The 13,946-nt window shown below is 40.3% G+C and overlaps 1 protein-coding gene and 1 long non-coding RNA gene across 5 annotated transcripts in view; both read right to left on the bottom strand.

Annotated features, from left to right (window-relative positions):
* Window positions 1-13,946, bottom strand: part of ZC3H12C (zinc finger CCCH-type containing 12C) — a 42,463-nt gene that overhangs the window by 9,691 nt on the left and 18,826 nt on the right. For 3 of the 4 annotated variants that reach the window (XM_061374300.1, XM_061374299.1, XM_061374298.1), the window contains exon 2: window positions 9,666-10,432. In XM_061374300.1, the coding sequence (XP_061230284.1) occupies window positions 9,666-10,360 (695 nt within the window). In that variant the 5' untranslated portion in view covers window positions 10,361-10,432. Of the gene's footprint in view, window positions 1-9,665; window positions 10,433-11,393; window positions 11,470-13,946 lie in introns of those variants that run through there. The other variant, XM_061374301.1, reaches the window with a different exon arrangement.
* The window catches only part of LOC133223530 (uncharacterized), a 77,731-nt gene that overhangs the window by 55,521 nt on the left and 8,264 nt on the right, over window positions 1-13,946 (bottom strand). The gene's annotated exons all lie outside the window — the stretch shown is intronic.

Genomic DNA, 13,946 nt, shown 5'->3' with positions numbered 1-13,946 from the left:
AGAGGGATTTTTTACAGAGGCATGTAGGGACAGGACAAGGGGGAATGGCTTTAAATTGAAACAGGGTAGATTCAGATTAGCCATTAGAAAGAAATTCTTTACTATGAGGGTGCTGAGGCACTTGCACAGGTTGCACGGAGAAGTTATGGCTGCCCCACCCCTGGCAGTGCTTGAGGCCAGCTTGGACAGGGCTTGGAGCAACCTGTTGAGTGGAAGGTGTCCCTGCCCATGGCAGTGGGTTGGAACTAGGTGAGCTTTATGGTCCTTCCCAATCAAAACCATTCTATGGTTCTATAATTTAAAATGCACACACATATATGCATAGAAAAACCAGCTAACAGTATTTCCAGCTATGGCAAGCCTAACTACATCTCCCTGAAATAACACAGAATCTGGACACTTGGTGCACATTCAGTACTCAGTGGGCAGCCATACAGCCTACTTTGCAAGCCTGATACAAGAAGTTACTGTTCATGCTATCAGCTGGTCACGTGCAACCATAATCATACTGCAATCCATTTTAAAACAGCTGGGAAGGGCTTGTTCAGCTACTAAATTCCAGTGAAATCACTGTACCACTATTACTCTAAACAATCTCCATGGTTTCAAATGGATAAAACCACTTTTCACTCCTGACAGCGAACAAGTATTTTGTTAGACCACATTTTAGAAACAGTATTTTTCTTCCCGTAAGTCTGAGAAATCATTTCAGGAATGAAATCCAGGCCTCTCTGAAAGAAATGGACACTTGCTTATTGCTTTCCATCAGGCTGGAATTCAAGCCACGCTTTTAAAGGTGGAGGGAGGATCAGGCAGTTCTCTTGCCTAATACAGACTATTGTAATTCTTTCGTCCAGAACATAAGTTTTACATAAACTTCAAGTACATTTAAACTGTAGAAAACAGACATGGGCAATGTGTTACAATCCATATTTTTTCTGCATTGCTGAGCAAAGGGATTTATAGCTTGCATAAATCTTCACTTCTTTTTCTCCTCCTTTTCAGACATGTCTAAGCTGGTATGAGTGGATATAAATTCCAAGAAATGTCTGTGAAGAAGATGTGCAATTAGAATTTGTTCTTTTCTTCCATTTTGTTGTCATGTAGATCTGATGCTCTCCTTTTTGTGATCTCTGTGCTTCATCAGCTTTATGATACATCATATGGTGAAAAGACTGAAATCATGCTGCTACTTCTGACTTTTTTCCTTTTTTCCTTCTGAATAGTTGTAAAAAAGAGGAGAAATGTTTGGGTTTTTTTTTTTGTCAAGAAACTTTCTTTTAAAAATCTCTTCCCAATTATTAGAAGTATGTGAAAGCTCAGATCAGTCAGGATAACAGCTGCATCCTGGTGCACATAGCTTTAGTTCTGCTTGCTGACTGTGTTTTACCTACCACTCTTAGCTGAAAGAAGATAAAGTACATTACTTAAGGTTTATCTACTTTTCTTTCATACCTTGCACAAATGATTCTTTTTGTCACCAGTTTTATATTTGGCCTGTTGATAGCTGTGGGTTTATTTCTGGATTTAAAAAAAAAAACCAACAACCAAAAACCAACCCCCCCTCCAAAAAAAAAAAAAACAAACCACAAACAAAACCCAACACTTCCTGAACAAAAATCAATCATTTTCTAGGCTAGGAGAGTTAGTAGGAAGTGGTAAGACATCTGATAGGAACATGTTCATTTTCTCTGTTACCTTCCTAGCCCCCAAACTAGATTATCAAGTGACTGTCTTGAAAAGACCTGCGGGGGTCGGAACAATCCCAGGCACAGCTACAGGCTGGGCAGAGAAGAGATTCAGAGCATCCCTGCAGAGAAGGACTTGGGGGTGCTGGTCGATGAGAAAATGAACATGAGCTGCCTTCAGTGTGTGCTTGCAGCCCAGAAAGCCAACCATATCCTGGGCTGCATCAAAAGGAGCCTGACCAGCAGGTCGCAGGAGGTGATCCTGCCCCTTTATTCTGCTCTCGTGAGACCTCATCTGGAGTATTGTGTACAGTTCTGGTGTCCTCAACATAAATAGGACATGGATCTGTTGGAACAAGTCCAGAGGAGGGCCATGAGAATGATCAGGGGACTGGAGCACCCCCCATATGAAGATTGGCTGAGAAAGTTGGGGCTGTTCAGCCTGGAGAAGAGAAGGCTGTGTGGAGACCTCATAGCAGCCTTCCAGTATCTGAAGGGGGCATACAGGGATGCTGGGGAGGGACCCTTCATTAGGGACTGCAGTGATAGGACAAGGGGTAATGGGTTAAGACTTAAACAGGGGAAGTTTAGATTGGATATACGGAGGAAATTCTTTCCTGTTAGGGTGGTGAGGCACTGGAATAGGTTGTCCAGGGAGGTCCATCTTTTGTCTGTAGGGATTCCAATGTCAGGGCACTCTATGGAGTACGGCAAGTGTGGTTGCCAGCCGGACACACACGCAGGTGTCTGGCTGAGCAAAAGGCATGCACTCAGCAGTCAGAGGTCAAAAGAGGCAAAGAGAACATCAGGAAGACAAGTTATACTGAAAGCTGCCAGTGACAAGCTCCTATCCACATGATCATTACTTGCTGGAAAAATACTTTTCTCTATTCCTTGAAGTGACTTCTCAATATAACCTAAGAGACTAGACAGCCAGTGCAACTGGAAGATGAATTTCTGTATCAAGGTGCCAAGATAAATTGTGTCTACAGAGCTCAGCAACACACAATCTGAGAAGTTAATGAAGCTCAATTGTTAGTTCGTTAAAATACATAAGTAATTAAACTGCCATATGAAAACTACATATGGCATAGATAAGACAATCAAACCATCCTTTGGTTGACACTATTTGCAGTTGTGGAAAAACTTCTATGTAGACAGGGTGTCAGCGAACATTTTACTATGGCCAAATGATGTACTTCATGGTTAACACACAGGGACAAGACTGAGTTGCCTAAACAGAGATATCTTAATGCTCGTTAGAGGCACCTTTGGGTATCTCACACTTCCTGCAGCTGAATGCCACTGTGGTCTCTGTCACATCTGAGAGACTTGGGTGTATGCTTGATGCCATCAAGCATCCAGAACATCCATAACTAAAAGGATGGCTGGGCACGAAAGCTGTAAAAAGACTAAGATACCTGTCTTGAGTGGGAATGCATTAAACTTAAAACCAACCTCCCCAAATCAGCACCTTCCTCTCACAAGTAAAAATTAAGTATGCAGTGGTTATCTTGTACTGCATTTTCCCTTATGCAATGAAGTACCATTAAGCACAGTTTAAATATATAGGCCAAGGTTTTCCGAAAGAGGGAACTGACGTGTATCACTTCCATGGCCTGGGAATCCTAAGGGTGAAGTCTTCAGAAGAATCTATTAGCTCAGAACAAGACTGATTTCAACCTGAAAACCAGATAGCAAATGATCAAGATAATTCAGTCCTTTTGCCTATGTAATTTTGAAAGTGGCTGTCTGAAAATTGTAATACAGCTAGTAAAATATCCAAGTTTTTGCTTATCAGCATTACCTTCATGCTGTGCTCTCTGTAAGCACGACAAACTGCAGCCCACATGTTTTCAGCAAAGTTTTATACATATTTCTGTAAAATTTGAAACTTTTTTTTGTTGCTGTTAGCGAAGTCTAAAGGCACCCAAGGCAGCCAGGAAAAACTAACAAATATGAAACAGAAGCAAATGAATACAATAGTTAAAAGTTTTCCCATTGCCTTTGCACTAAAAACTCTGTTCCTTACTCCTTACTTCTTGGTGACAAAAGCCTAACTTTGATTCCATCAAAATATCACTTCAATAAACAAATTTTAGGCCGTTTTCAGCATCTCAACCGTTTCCTTGAAAACGACAAGCAAAGGAAAAGGACTGTGCAAATACGCTGCAGTGTATTTATCTCGTTAGAAGGATCTCCATCAGCCTCAGCAGTAAAGGGAAGTCTTAAAATGAAGGGGCAAAAGAAAACCTCCAAACTTTGTTTCTGCTGCCTCATAGAGGAACAGGACCTTCTCCCCTCTACTCCAGACTGTAGAGGCTCAGCTGAGGAAGCTGGTTGTACATGAAGAGCAAGTCCAAGAACACACTGGAAGATAAATATAGCTGATGATCTGCTGGTGCTAGATGGACAAAGATCACCATCTTCTGCTTACCTCAGTTACGTAAAGAGAAAATTTAGAGTAACTTAAGTCTCACACACAGGGATACAGAACTACTGTTGACTGAAATGTGTTACCTGCATAGCATCAATGTTGTGCAGCTTACACTAAACAAAGGTCCTATGCGCATTTTAATGTCAATGAAAAAAATGCCTTTCTTACTCATATGAACTAAGGTTCTAAGTGAAGATTTTGCATTACAACATCATCATCTACATTCAAATAAACCTCACCTAATGAAGAAGGGTTAGAGCTACACAGTTCTCTGGAAAGCAGACAGGTACGGCATGATGGAAACCCAGGACCTACCCTAGTCCAGCCTCCCTCAGCTGTGGGAAGTGCCTTACCAAGAGCTCCACAGCTGCTCCAGGGCATTTACTGTTCAGCTCTGATTTTAAGTTTACATACACAGAAAAATCAGTCTCATCTGTAAGAGTATTCTAACAAAAGACTTTGTGTGCATTAGGCTTAGATGTGTAGACATCTTTCCTCTTCTGGAAAGGGATTAAGTCAACACCATCAAAGCTAAAATAACGAAAGAACAAGACTGGATCTGAAGTATCCCACAGATTAAATGGCAATTCTTCAAGTCACAGACTGCAAAAGCCAGCTTTCTGATATTCAGTTGAAAGACTGCTTTTGCTTTGTTTAATCAGTTTAATCAATTCATGTGCTTCTGCTAATATTGGAGCTTTAAACTAGAAATACATAAGATGAACCTAATCAGCCATTTTCAGTTTAAGGTATGAAAGACAAACGACACCTCAGCATATAAAAAGAGCTTTCTAAGCATTACCAAAAGGCAGATAAATAGACGGGGGGGGGTGTGGGGTGTGTGGTGGTGGTGTGGTTTGTTTGTTGATTTTGTTTTCTTTTTTTTTTTGGATGAGGGAAAGTTGTTTGGGGTTTTTTTGTTGCTGGTTTTTGGGTTGGTTTGTTTGGTTGTTTTTTTTTTTTAAACTACAGTTTGCTAAAACAGCTTGTCTGGAACAGCAGCAGTCACCAGACTAGACCAGCACAAATGCCAGCTCCAGCTGGCCAGAGTAAGTTATTTTGGCTCAAACCTTGTTCTGTGCTGCCCTCAAGGACACCAGAAATCCAGTCATACAACCAAATATGAATATCCAGTCACATAATCAGATACATCCCTCTTCCCTTGTGTCACACCTAGCTGTTCTCCCACCCACAAAAAACACTGTGTTTCATTTACAGGTCTAATCGAAAAAAAATCGCCCCCCCCCCGCCTTCTGAATTAGGAAGCTGGATGAAGTCATTTTGCAGCCACGCTGTTACTAGGTAAGATGTAGGTAGGAAAGCATCCCTGGAAGTGAGGCAGAGGTAAGGTGGAAGGTAAGTCACTCTGCATCACTCATTAGGCGCTTTGTGAAACTGCATCCCTGATTAGTCATGCAATGGAGAGACAGGGCAGCATGGAGTGTTTTATCCTTCCAGAAGACAGCTGTCTCATGCTACTTGTATTATTTGACACCAGTCGCCTCAACCTTCTCCACAAAACTTACTCCCCTCCCACACACATCCTTTAAAGGAAAAATAGCAGTTCTTATCTAGAATAATTATAATAATAAATGGTATCAGGTATGTGTATTACAACAAGGGAGTAAGAATACAGATCACAGTCTACGCATTTCTGTGAGAACATATGAGGCATCTCCCCAGAATCTCTTGAGAAACTTATCTACAGTCTTGCTTAGGGCACAAGCTCATTTCCCTTTAGCAACTCCAAAGTGAACTCATTGGCCACAGCTTAGAAATGCAAAGAGGAAAGACAGGAATAGACTGCCAATTTATAGGTTAGTAACTCATAACAAGAGCCATGACATTTGGCAGAAATTTGAACAAAGCTGTCGGAACTGAAGGTAAATTCCTGTATCTGCCCCCCTGCTTTGAACATTATTGCTCTGCATGTAAAAGCTGAAATCTTTCTTTTTTAGGTATTTATAAAACTTATTTATTATTACCTATTTTCTTTAAAGGGAAAGGCCAGATCCTGTTGGTAAACAACTGGTTGCACAGCTGGTGTCAGCAACAGGAATTTGTCTTTTACAAACATGGGACTGGCTTTCATTATCAAGGACTGATTTCTAGGAAAAGGTGGGATCCACTTCACCAAGCACAACAAAAAACTCTTCGTCAGCCAGCTGACCAAATGCAGAGCTAAAGTATCTTTGCCAATAGGCTGGCCAAGACAGCAAGGTATAAGCAATTCAGGAAGTTTATGGAATGTACTGATGATAACTTAAGATGGGTGACTGAGGACCCAACAAGGGAACCTTCTAGGCCTCATACTTACAAACAAGGAAGAGCTGGTCAGAGATGTGAAGGTCAGGAGCAGCCCTGGCTGCAGTGACCATGACTGATGGAATTCAGGATCCTGTGAAGAAAGAGCAGGGCAAAAAGTGGGATCGCAAGCCCAGACTTCAGGAGAGCAGACTTTGTTCAGGAGATTCTCATGTGATATGGACCCTGGAGACAAAAGGGGCAAAGGAGGGCTGGCTGATTTTCAAGGATCACCTCCACCAACCTCAAGATTAGCCCACCCTGACGTGCAGGAACATGGGCAAAGGTGACAGGACAAGACTGTTCCTCAGCAAAGGTTACGGAGCACTGAACTGGGACATTCCCAAGCTGTTGGGCCCTAATGGGGTGCACTCAAGAGTGTTGAGGGAGTCCGCTAGTGACATCGCATGGCTGCTCTTGTTAATCTTAGACAGGCTGTGGGGAATGGGGGTGTTTCTAAGGACTGGAGGAGAGTAAATATCCCTTCTATCTTCAAGGAAGACAAGAAGAATTAACTCAGGGAACTGCAGGCTGGTCAAACTCACTTTGACTCCTGCTAATGCTCCTGGAAGCCCTTTCATAATAAACTGTGTAGATTGGGTGAAGGTGATTTTGAACAGTCAGCATGAATTTATGAAGGAAAAATACACCTGACCAACCTCATAGCCTTCTATGGTGATATGGCTGGCTCTGTGGATTAGGAGAGAAGTGGATGTTGTTTTTATTGTGGCTTTAACAAAGCTTTTGACACTGTCTCTTGTAACATCCTCACTGATAAACTGACGAAGTAAGGGCAAGGTAAGGGGACAGAGAGGCAGACCTGCTGCACTCAGAGGGTTACGATTAGAGCCTAAAGCCCAAGTGGAAGCCAGCGTTGGTGTACCCAGGGATTGATACTGGGACAAGCACCGCTTAACATCTTCATTAATGACCTAGATAATGGGACAGAGTGCACCCTCAGCAAGACTGCAGAGGAGGAGTAACCAGGAAGTGCAGTACACCAGATGGTGTTCTGCCATTCAGAGGAACCCTGGCAGGGTGGAGAAACAGCCCAGCAGGTACCTCAGGAAGTTCAACAGACGGAAATACCAACCTTGCACCTAGGAAGGCCTAACACCACACATCAGTACAGGTTGAGGGCCAACCAACTGGAAAGCACCTCTACAGAGAAGGACCTTGGTTCTGGTGAACACCAGACTGACTATGAGCCAGCAATGTCATTTTCAGCACAGAAGACCAACAGCCTCCTGGGATTAGGAAAAGTGTTGCCAACAGATCAAGGCAGGTGATTCATCCTCCTGCTCAGCCTTGGTGAGACATCTGCCAGGTTGAGTTCTGGGCTCCCTAGTATAAAACAGGCATGGAGAGAGTCAAGTGAAAGACAATGAAGTTAATCAAGGGTCTGGAGCACCTGCCATTCAAGGAGAGGCCAAGAGCAGGGACAGGGGAAGGCTCAGGGAAATCTTATCCATGTGTATAAACACCTGATGGAGTAAATAAAGAGAACAGAAACTTTCTCACTGGTGTCCAGTGACAGGACAAAACACAATGGGCACAAACTGGAACACAAGAAATACTGTTTAAACATAAAAAAACCTTCCTTACAGCAAGGGCATTCAAACACTGGCCTACAGAATAGGTCAAGCCTCCATCCCTGGAGATGTTTGAAATCCAATTTGACATGGCCTTGAACTGACACTAGGCTGTGCAGGGGACTGGACTAGAAGATCTCCAGAGGTCCCTTCCAAACTGAATGATTCTGTGATTATATTTAGTAGAAGACATGTTAGTTTAATTCTTGGACAAAGAAAGACTGATGTATTAATAGATCTAATCTGTTTTAAGGTCCTGTAGCATGCACAGCTTGCATTCATATTTGGCTCATTTTATGCAGGTGTTCAAGAAAGCAAATTGAGCATAGGAAGGCAGGTCCTGAATATTTATGCTAATACTGAGTAAACATTAAGGAAAGGTGACTGATCTGGAGCTACTTCTGGAATGTGTTCACTGCAGTTTGTGGAAGAAGTTGAACCTAAGTCTACTCACAAAGTCTGAGCTCTGCTAGTTAGCTAACATTTACACAACTGTTTTGAATTTATGTGTCAAATACAATCTACACCCATTTTATAGTCTCTGGATAACTTCTTGGTTGAGTACCAAAATAGTGTTTGTTCAACTGGACATAGTTCCTTGCCAGCTCAAATTGAACAAGATTAGGAACGACACATCAGGTAGAAAGAATTCTCAGGAATACCGATTTCCAAAGAAGTAATATCCTTGCTTCATTGGCTAACACATCTACTTAAATAAACAAAACCAATAATACTGGCATAAATGAAAGCTGCATTATATTTAATTTGAAAAAGCCTCATTTAAAGGTAATTGTCTTGATTACGAACTAAGAAACTCTGGGCCTTTAGCCCAGAAATGAACTTATATTAACTAGGCTAATGAAAACCACATTAAGACTAAAATTTACCTTCTAAACCATGGTGCTAGTAATCAGATATTCCTTATGAGTTACCCAATTAATTACTAATCAATTTGTCATTTAATCATTCCTATAGCCATAAAAAAAAAAATCTCAGTATGTCTCTCTGCCATTTCCTTCTCTCTCTAATCACCTATGAAGCATGAATATCCTGCCTCCCCACAGACAATTTTCTTGCTATGCACCTACATAACTGGGGTTAAGATGGGGGAATGCTGGAGGTAAATGTGTTATCTGTGGGCATGTAAATAAAAGTAAAAACATATAGCAATTTCAGGAATTAATGGCAATAAAACCTAACTCCAAATCTGATAACCAAGACCAATTTTACAGACAGATCAGTTACTGTAAGCCTACCAAGGAGAAGTATCCCTTAAGCCACTTAATTCTAAATCACTCTTTTAAGGAATCTTAGATTTGCTTTAACCTCCTGTATGTGACTGGATACAGCAATTGTCCATAGCAGTGGTTCTTATCAAAAATGAAGTAAGTACTAGACCAGCAGCAGGAAGGAAAGATTTGATAGCTGCCTACAAAGGGACAATGGCATTAACCTATGGCTGTTCTAACTGCAAGTATAAATTACTGGACTCTTACAGACCTCTAGCCTAATTACAAGATTGGCATACTGTGTTGTCAACAAAGACACTTGTGAGAGCGGTAATTACACCATTCAGCGCTTGAATGGGACAAAATCATTCTGCTTCCATTTAAATATAAAACCAAAAGCTTAATGGTCACATACCTCATTGCAACATTGCTGCCATCAATAACTATGGGCCTCAGGTTGTCACCATCTTCTGTCACATCCTCCTGCAATGGAGATTCTGACCTCTGAGACTCTATGGAAGACGCTTCACGCATTACACTAGTGTTAGCATTAGTTACAGTCTGATCAGTCTCAGTTTTATTCCCAAGTTTGACAAGTTCTCCCAAAATATCATTTATTAAAGCATCAGTACCAAGTTTATTTAGTACAAGTTGAACCTGCTCTTCAGAGTAACCCAACTTAAGTGCAAACTCCAGTTTGGTTTGATATTCTTTGACCACATCAGGGGTCTTTTTGACTTCCTTAGGTACTATCTGAGCCTCTTCTATCCTAAAGTCTTGCAAGATTTCATTTCTTTTTAGTATATGAGGCTCTAGGCAAGGAGATCGGCACACCAGTCGGTGAGTCTTAGGCAATAAATGTGATTCTGATGCAGAATTATTCAGTCTCTCTGAATCATTATCAGAGTTTGTGCTTTCTTCAGAGTCACAGCTGGAACTTCCAAAAGTCTCTTCAGATGCCTCCTTGTCCACATCTTCTTTCCTAGAATTAACCTTATCCATCGTCGGCTTCTCCACCATTGACCAAGGTACAATTGCATTTATCTGTGTGCCAGTGTTCCCCACATAAAGGTGGCCTAAATCATGCCCCAGATGATCCTTCAAGCCCATGAAGCTGCTGCATGTACTTGACTCCACTTTGCTGTTTTTCTTGTATTCCTGAATATAAAGTGTTCCGTATTCCTAAAGAGAGAACAAAAACATTGCAACTGGTTACTCATATTGCTTGTTTTGTGTTTTGTTGTTGATTCCTCAGAACTGCATTCCAGCAGAGAAATGTGGCTTTTTTGTGAAAAAATTTTCCTAAGGAACATCCATAGCTAAGGGGTAAACAACTGATCATTTTTTATCGTATGTACCAAATGCTTTTACTTAAACATTTGTAGAAATGGATTTATGAAAGAATAGGAAACCAACGACTGCAAGTTTACCTACTGTAGTGCAGACAGAAGCATGTCACAACTTAGAGGAACTGAGATATTTCTTCTAGCTGAAGACAGTATTGTAAGAATTAAAAAAAAAAAAATAATCAACTATAAAATACAGGTACTGTAAAAGCATTTTTAACTAAACACCAACTCTGTTGAACAGAGAAGAACAGGCATAGTACTAGATCAGCAGGCTTATTAGGCAAACATAAGACATTATAACACATAAAATGAATTAGTAACGGAAAACATGATTAAATTAAAACTTATTAGCCCTAAAAGACACTAGCAGTTCAACTGAATACACTCAAAACTATCTCTGAATTCCTTTATGAAGTGATAATTAATTCAAGAAAGACTAATTGCACTCAACAGGGCACTGCATTAGTAACACACACAGCACTTAAGAGACATGGATTGATCTAATGGCAAATAAAGCCAATGGAAGTCTTTGCACTGATTTTAACAGACCATTTGTCAAGCCAACAAGGCAACAAAATTAAAACCTGATTTAAACTCTCCGACTAGACTTGTGCAAGCCTTTTGCTGAATCAAAACTATATATAGATAGAAGTCATGTAGGAAGAACAGAAGAAAAGTTGCCGTTTTCTGAACTTCATACACTCGCCACGTCAGTTCTTCTGGAGGAATTTTGCATAACGGTAGTTATATACATAAGTACCCATTTCACCACAAGGATTACTTCCACAACTTACATTTAAAGGCAGATTGCTACCTCTTTCCCTTTTGCTCTTCTAAACAGGAATCTTTGATAACTGCTTTAACAAAGAAAGTAAAAGATAAATGATTTCTCATAGATAAAAATGGACCATAGGGAACAAATGTACTGCAAGGTTACCATGAAAATGAAGAATTTACATTAAGGGAAAACTATGGAACAAAGAGTTCTTTTACACTTCCATCTTGCAAGGCAGAATATTAAAGTAAGATACAGAGTCAAAGGACTTGAACTTGCAGATACATTACAGACACAAACTTCATCAAGGACGATATACCAAGAAAAAATACTATGTCAAAGAGAATCTCTTGATCTATACTAACAAATAACAGGTATGTCTCAGGAACAGCCAATATCTGTCAGCAGGTTTATCAACCCTCCCATCCCTTTATGTTAGCATATAAGAATGACCCAGTATTTTTAAAATACAGTGTAGTTTCCTCTTCTTGGAATAAAGATCTGAGAGTGCACACACAAGAAATAAATCCAGGGACAAGACCTGAGAGAATCAAGTAAAAAAATCAGTCTGTGGTTCAGTAAAAGCAGACTTCATTGGCACTGACTGCTGAGGTACCACTGCTGTGGTGGAGCATTTTAGCTATGGGGCACAAAAACTTACTTTACCTACCAGCTAAGTAAATCTATCATCAGTGTTTTCATCTCCAACACCTTAATCCAGGCAAGACTCATCAGAAAGAAAATAAAGTTTTATTTTGATCTGACCTTGTTAGAAGGCAGCAGAGCTGTAATTCGTATGTATATCAATGAATATTACTTTCTCTTAACTCAAAGCTTGAAGATTTCAAGTAACACCACAGCTTATAAACAACAAGAATTTAGGAAATGAACCTTTTCACACAGTGATTTATTAACTAACATAATGCACTTGATAGCACAGCGCTAACAGCAAATCACAACAATATCCCAATAAAAGGATACCGTTAAATAACCAACACTGTGGCCTTCACAGCACTGTCACCAACAAAAATAAAAAATTAAAAAAAAAATATCTCAAACAAGAAATCCCTATTGGAAGCGAGGCTGCTAAGCAACCAGCCTGTAGTTGCTAGGATGCACTCCTTTAACATACTATCATGAATACTAGCACAGCAAAAGAATAATTTGGTATGAACAAAAGCCCATGAAAGACAGCGGGACTTAAGTGCGTCTGGTTTCCCCTCAGAGAACAATGCAGCTGCCAAACCGATCTGGAAGCCCCGACATCATTGTTCCACCAACCCCACAATCTGCTCTGACTCGAGGAAGTCTAGTTAATGGGCAACACTTTTAAGCTGGACTGAAAAGTTGAGCTGGCTCATGTACCACTGCCACAGAATACAGGGAGATAATGGGTCACTGCCTAAATCCATGTACTGTGAAATGTCATTTTAGTATTGAAGTGAAAGTAGAGGGAGGGGGTTTATTTGGAAGGGGGGAAGAGGAGGCTGCAGATTAACAGCATGGAATAAACAAAGCTTGAAGCGCATAGACAGAAAGAGGTTTTTTTTTTTTTTAGTGTTAGTTAAAATAATACGTAAGTCATTCTTCAGTCACCTCTTCCTTGAAGTTTAAGTGCTGAACAGCAACTACAACTGCAACACCCTCTACCTCTGAATCCACCCAGGGATTCAAAGAAGTCACTAGCATATTAATTTGTCTGAAGATCAGGCATTATGTGAAACATACTTCAGATGATCTGCACATCAACTGCATAGTAAAAATGACTGTAAACTGAGCTTTGTCCATTGTTGGGAATGTATACGTAATCAGCCTCACAGCTATCTATTAAGTCTCCTGTCAATCTCCATCTTGCTCCAATATATAATTGCTTCTTTTGTACAGAACTCTGCTGTTTTTCTGAAACTATGTAAAGAATAGGGTAATAAGAGCAGCAGCTTTACAATCTGCCACAGTATACAGTCACCATACTATTGCTTTAAAAGCGTAGTTGAAATGATGTTTACACTTGTAAATCCACAGCTAAAGATTTCTGAAATAGTTTTGCATGAGCAGTACACTATTCCTGGCATCTGGCCTAAACCCTGCATTCAAACTGCATTTATTTTCAGCCAATTTTTTAGAATGTCTGTGAACTTTGTACACCATATGGATCTTTTAAAAATGCTACACTTTGGAGCTCCCAACATGATGTCCTTTATGATATTCATTGATTAGAACCATGAAAATCAAATGTCACTGTTGAATGCTGTTGGAACTGATTATTTTATCTTGATTTGGTTAGGGAACAGCAACATGCCAGCCAGTCTATTTGAATTAATTTGTATCCCAAATAACCACTAGGGTACCTATATATAAGACAATGAAGAACAAGAAAACCAGAAAAGGTCATATTTATCCAAGGAGCAACATCAGATAAGAACTCCTTGCACTCTTTATTTACAAAGACTCTCATAACACACATATGGTTTTAAAGTATACCATGCAATATAGCTTAGAAAAATATTTGCTATGAATTCCGACTCAAGTGAGAGCCAAACAAACATTAAAAAATCTGCTCGGGCAGACTTCA

The sequence above is a fragment of the Neopsephotus bourkii genome, unplaced genomic scaffold, assembly GCF_033783945.1.
Source record: "Neopsephotus bourkii isolate Nb327-2 ecotype Australia unplaced genomic scaffold, CSIRO-AGI_Nbou_v1 NB_1638, whole genome shotgun sequence".
Lineage (NCBI taxonomy): Eukaryota > Metazoa > Chordata > Aves > Psittaciformes > Psittacidae > Neopsephotus > Neopsephotus bourkii.
The sequence above is the reverse complement of the archived record's forward strand: the minus strand, read 5'-3'. Positions and strand labels throughout refer to the sequence as shown.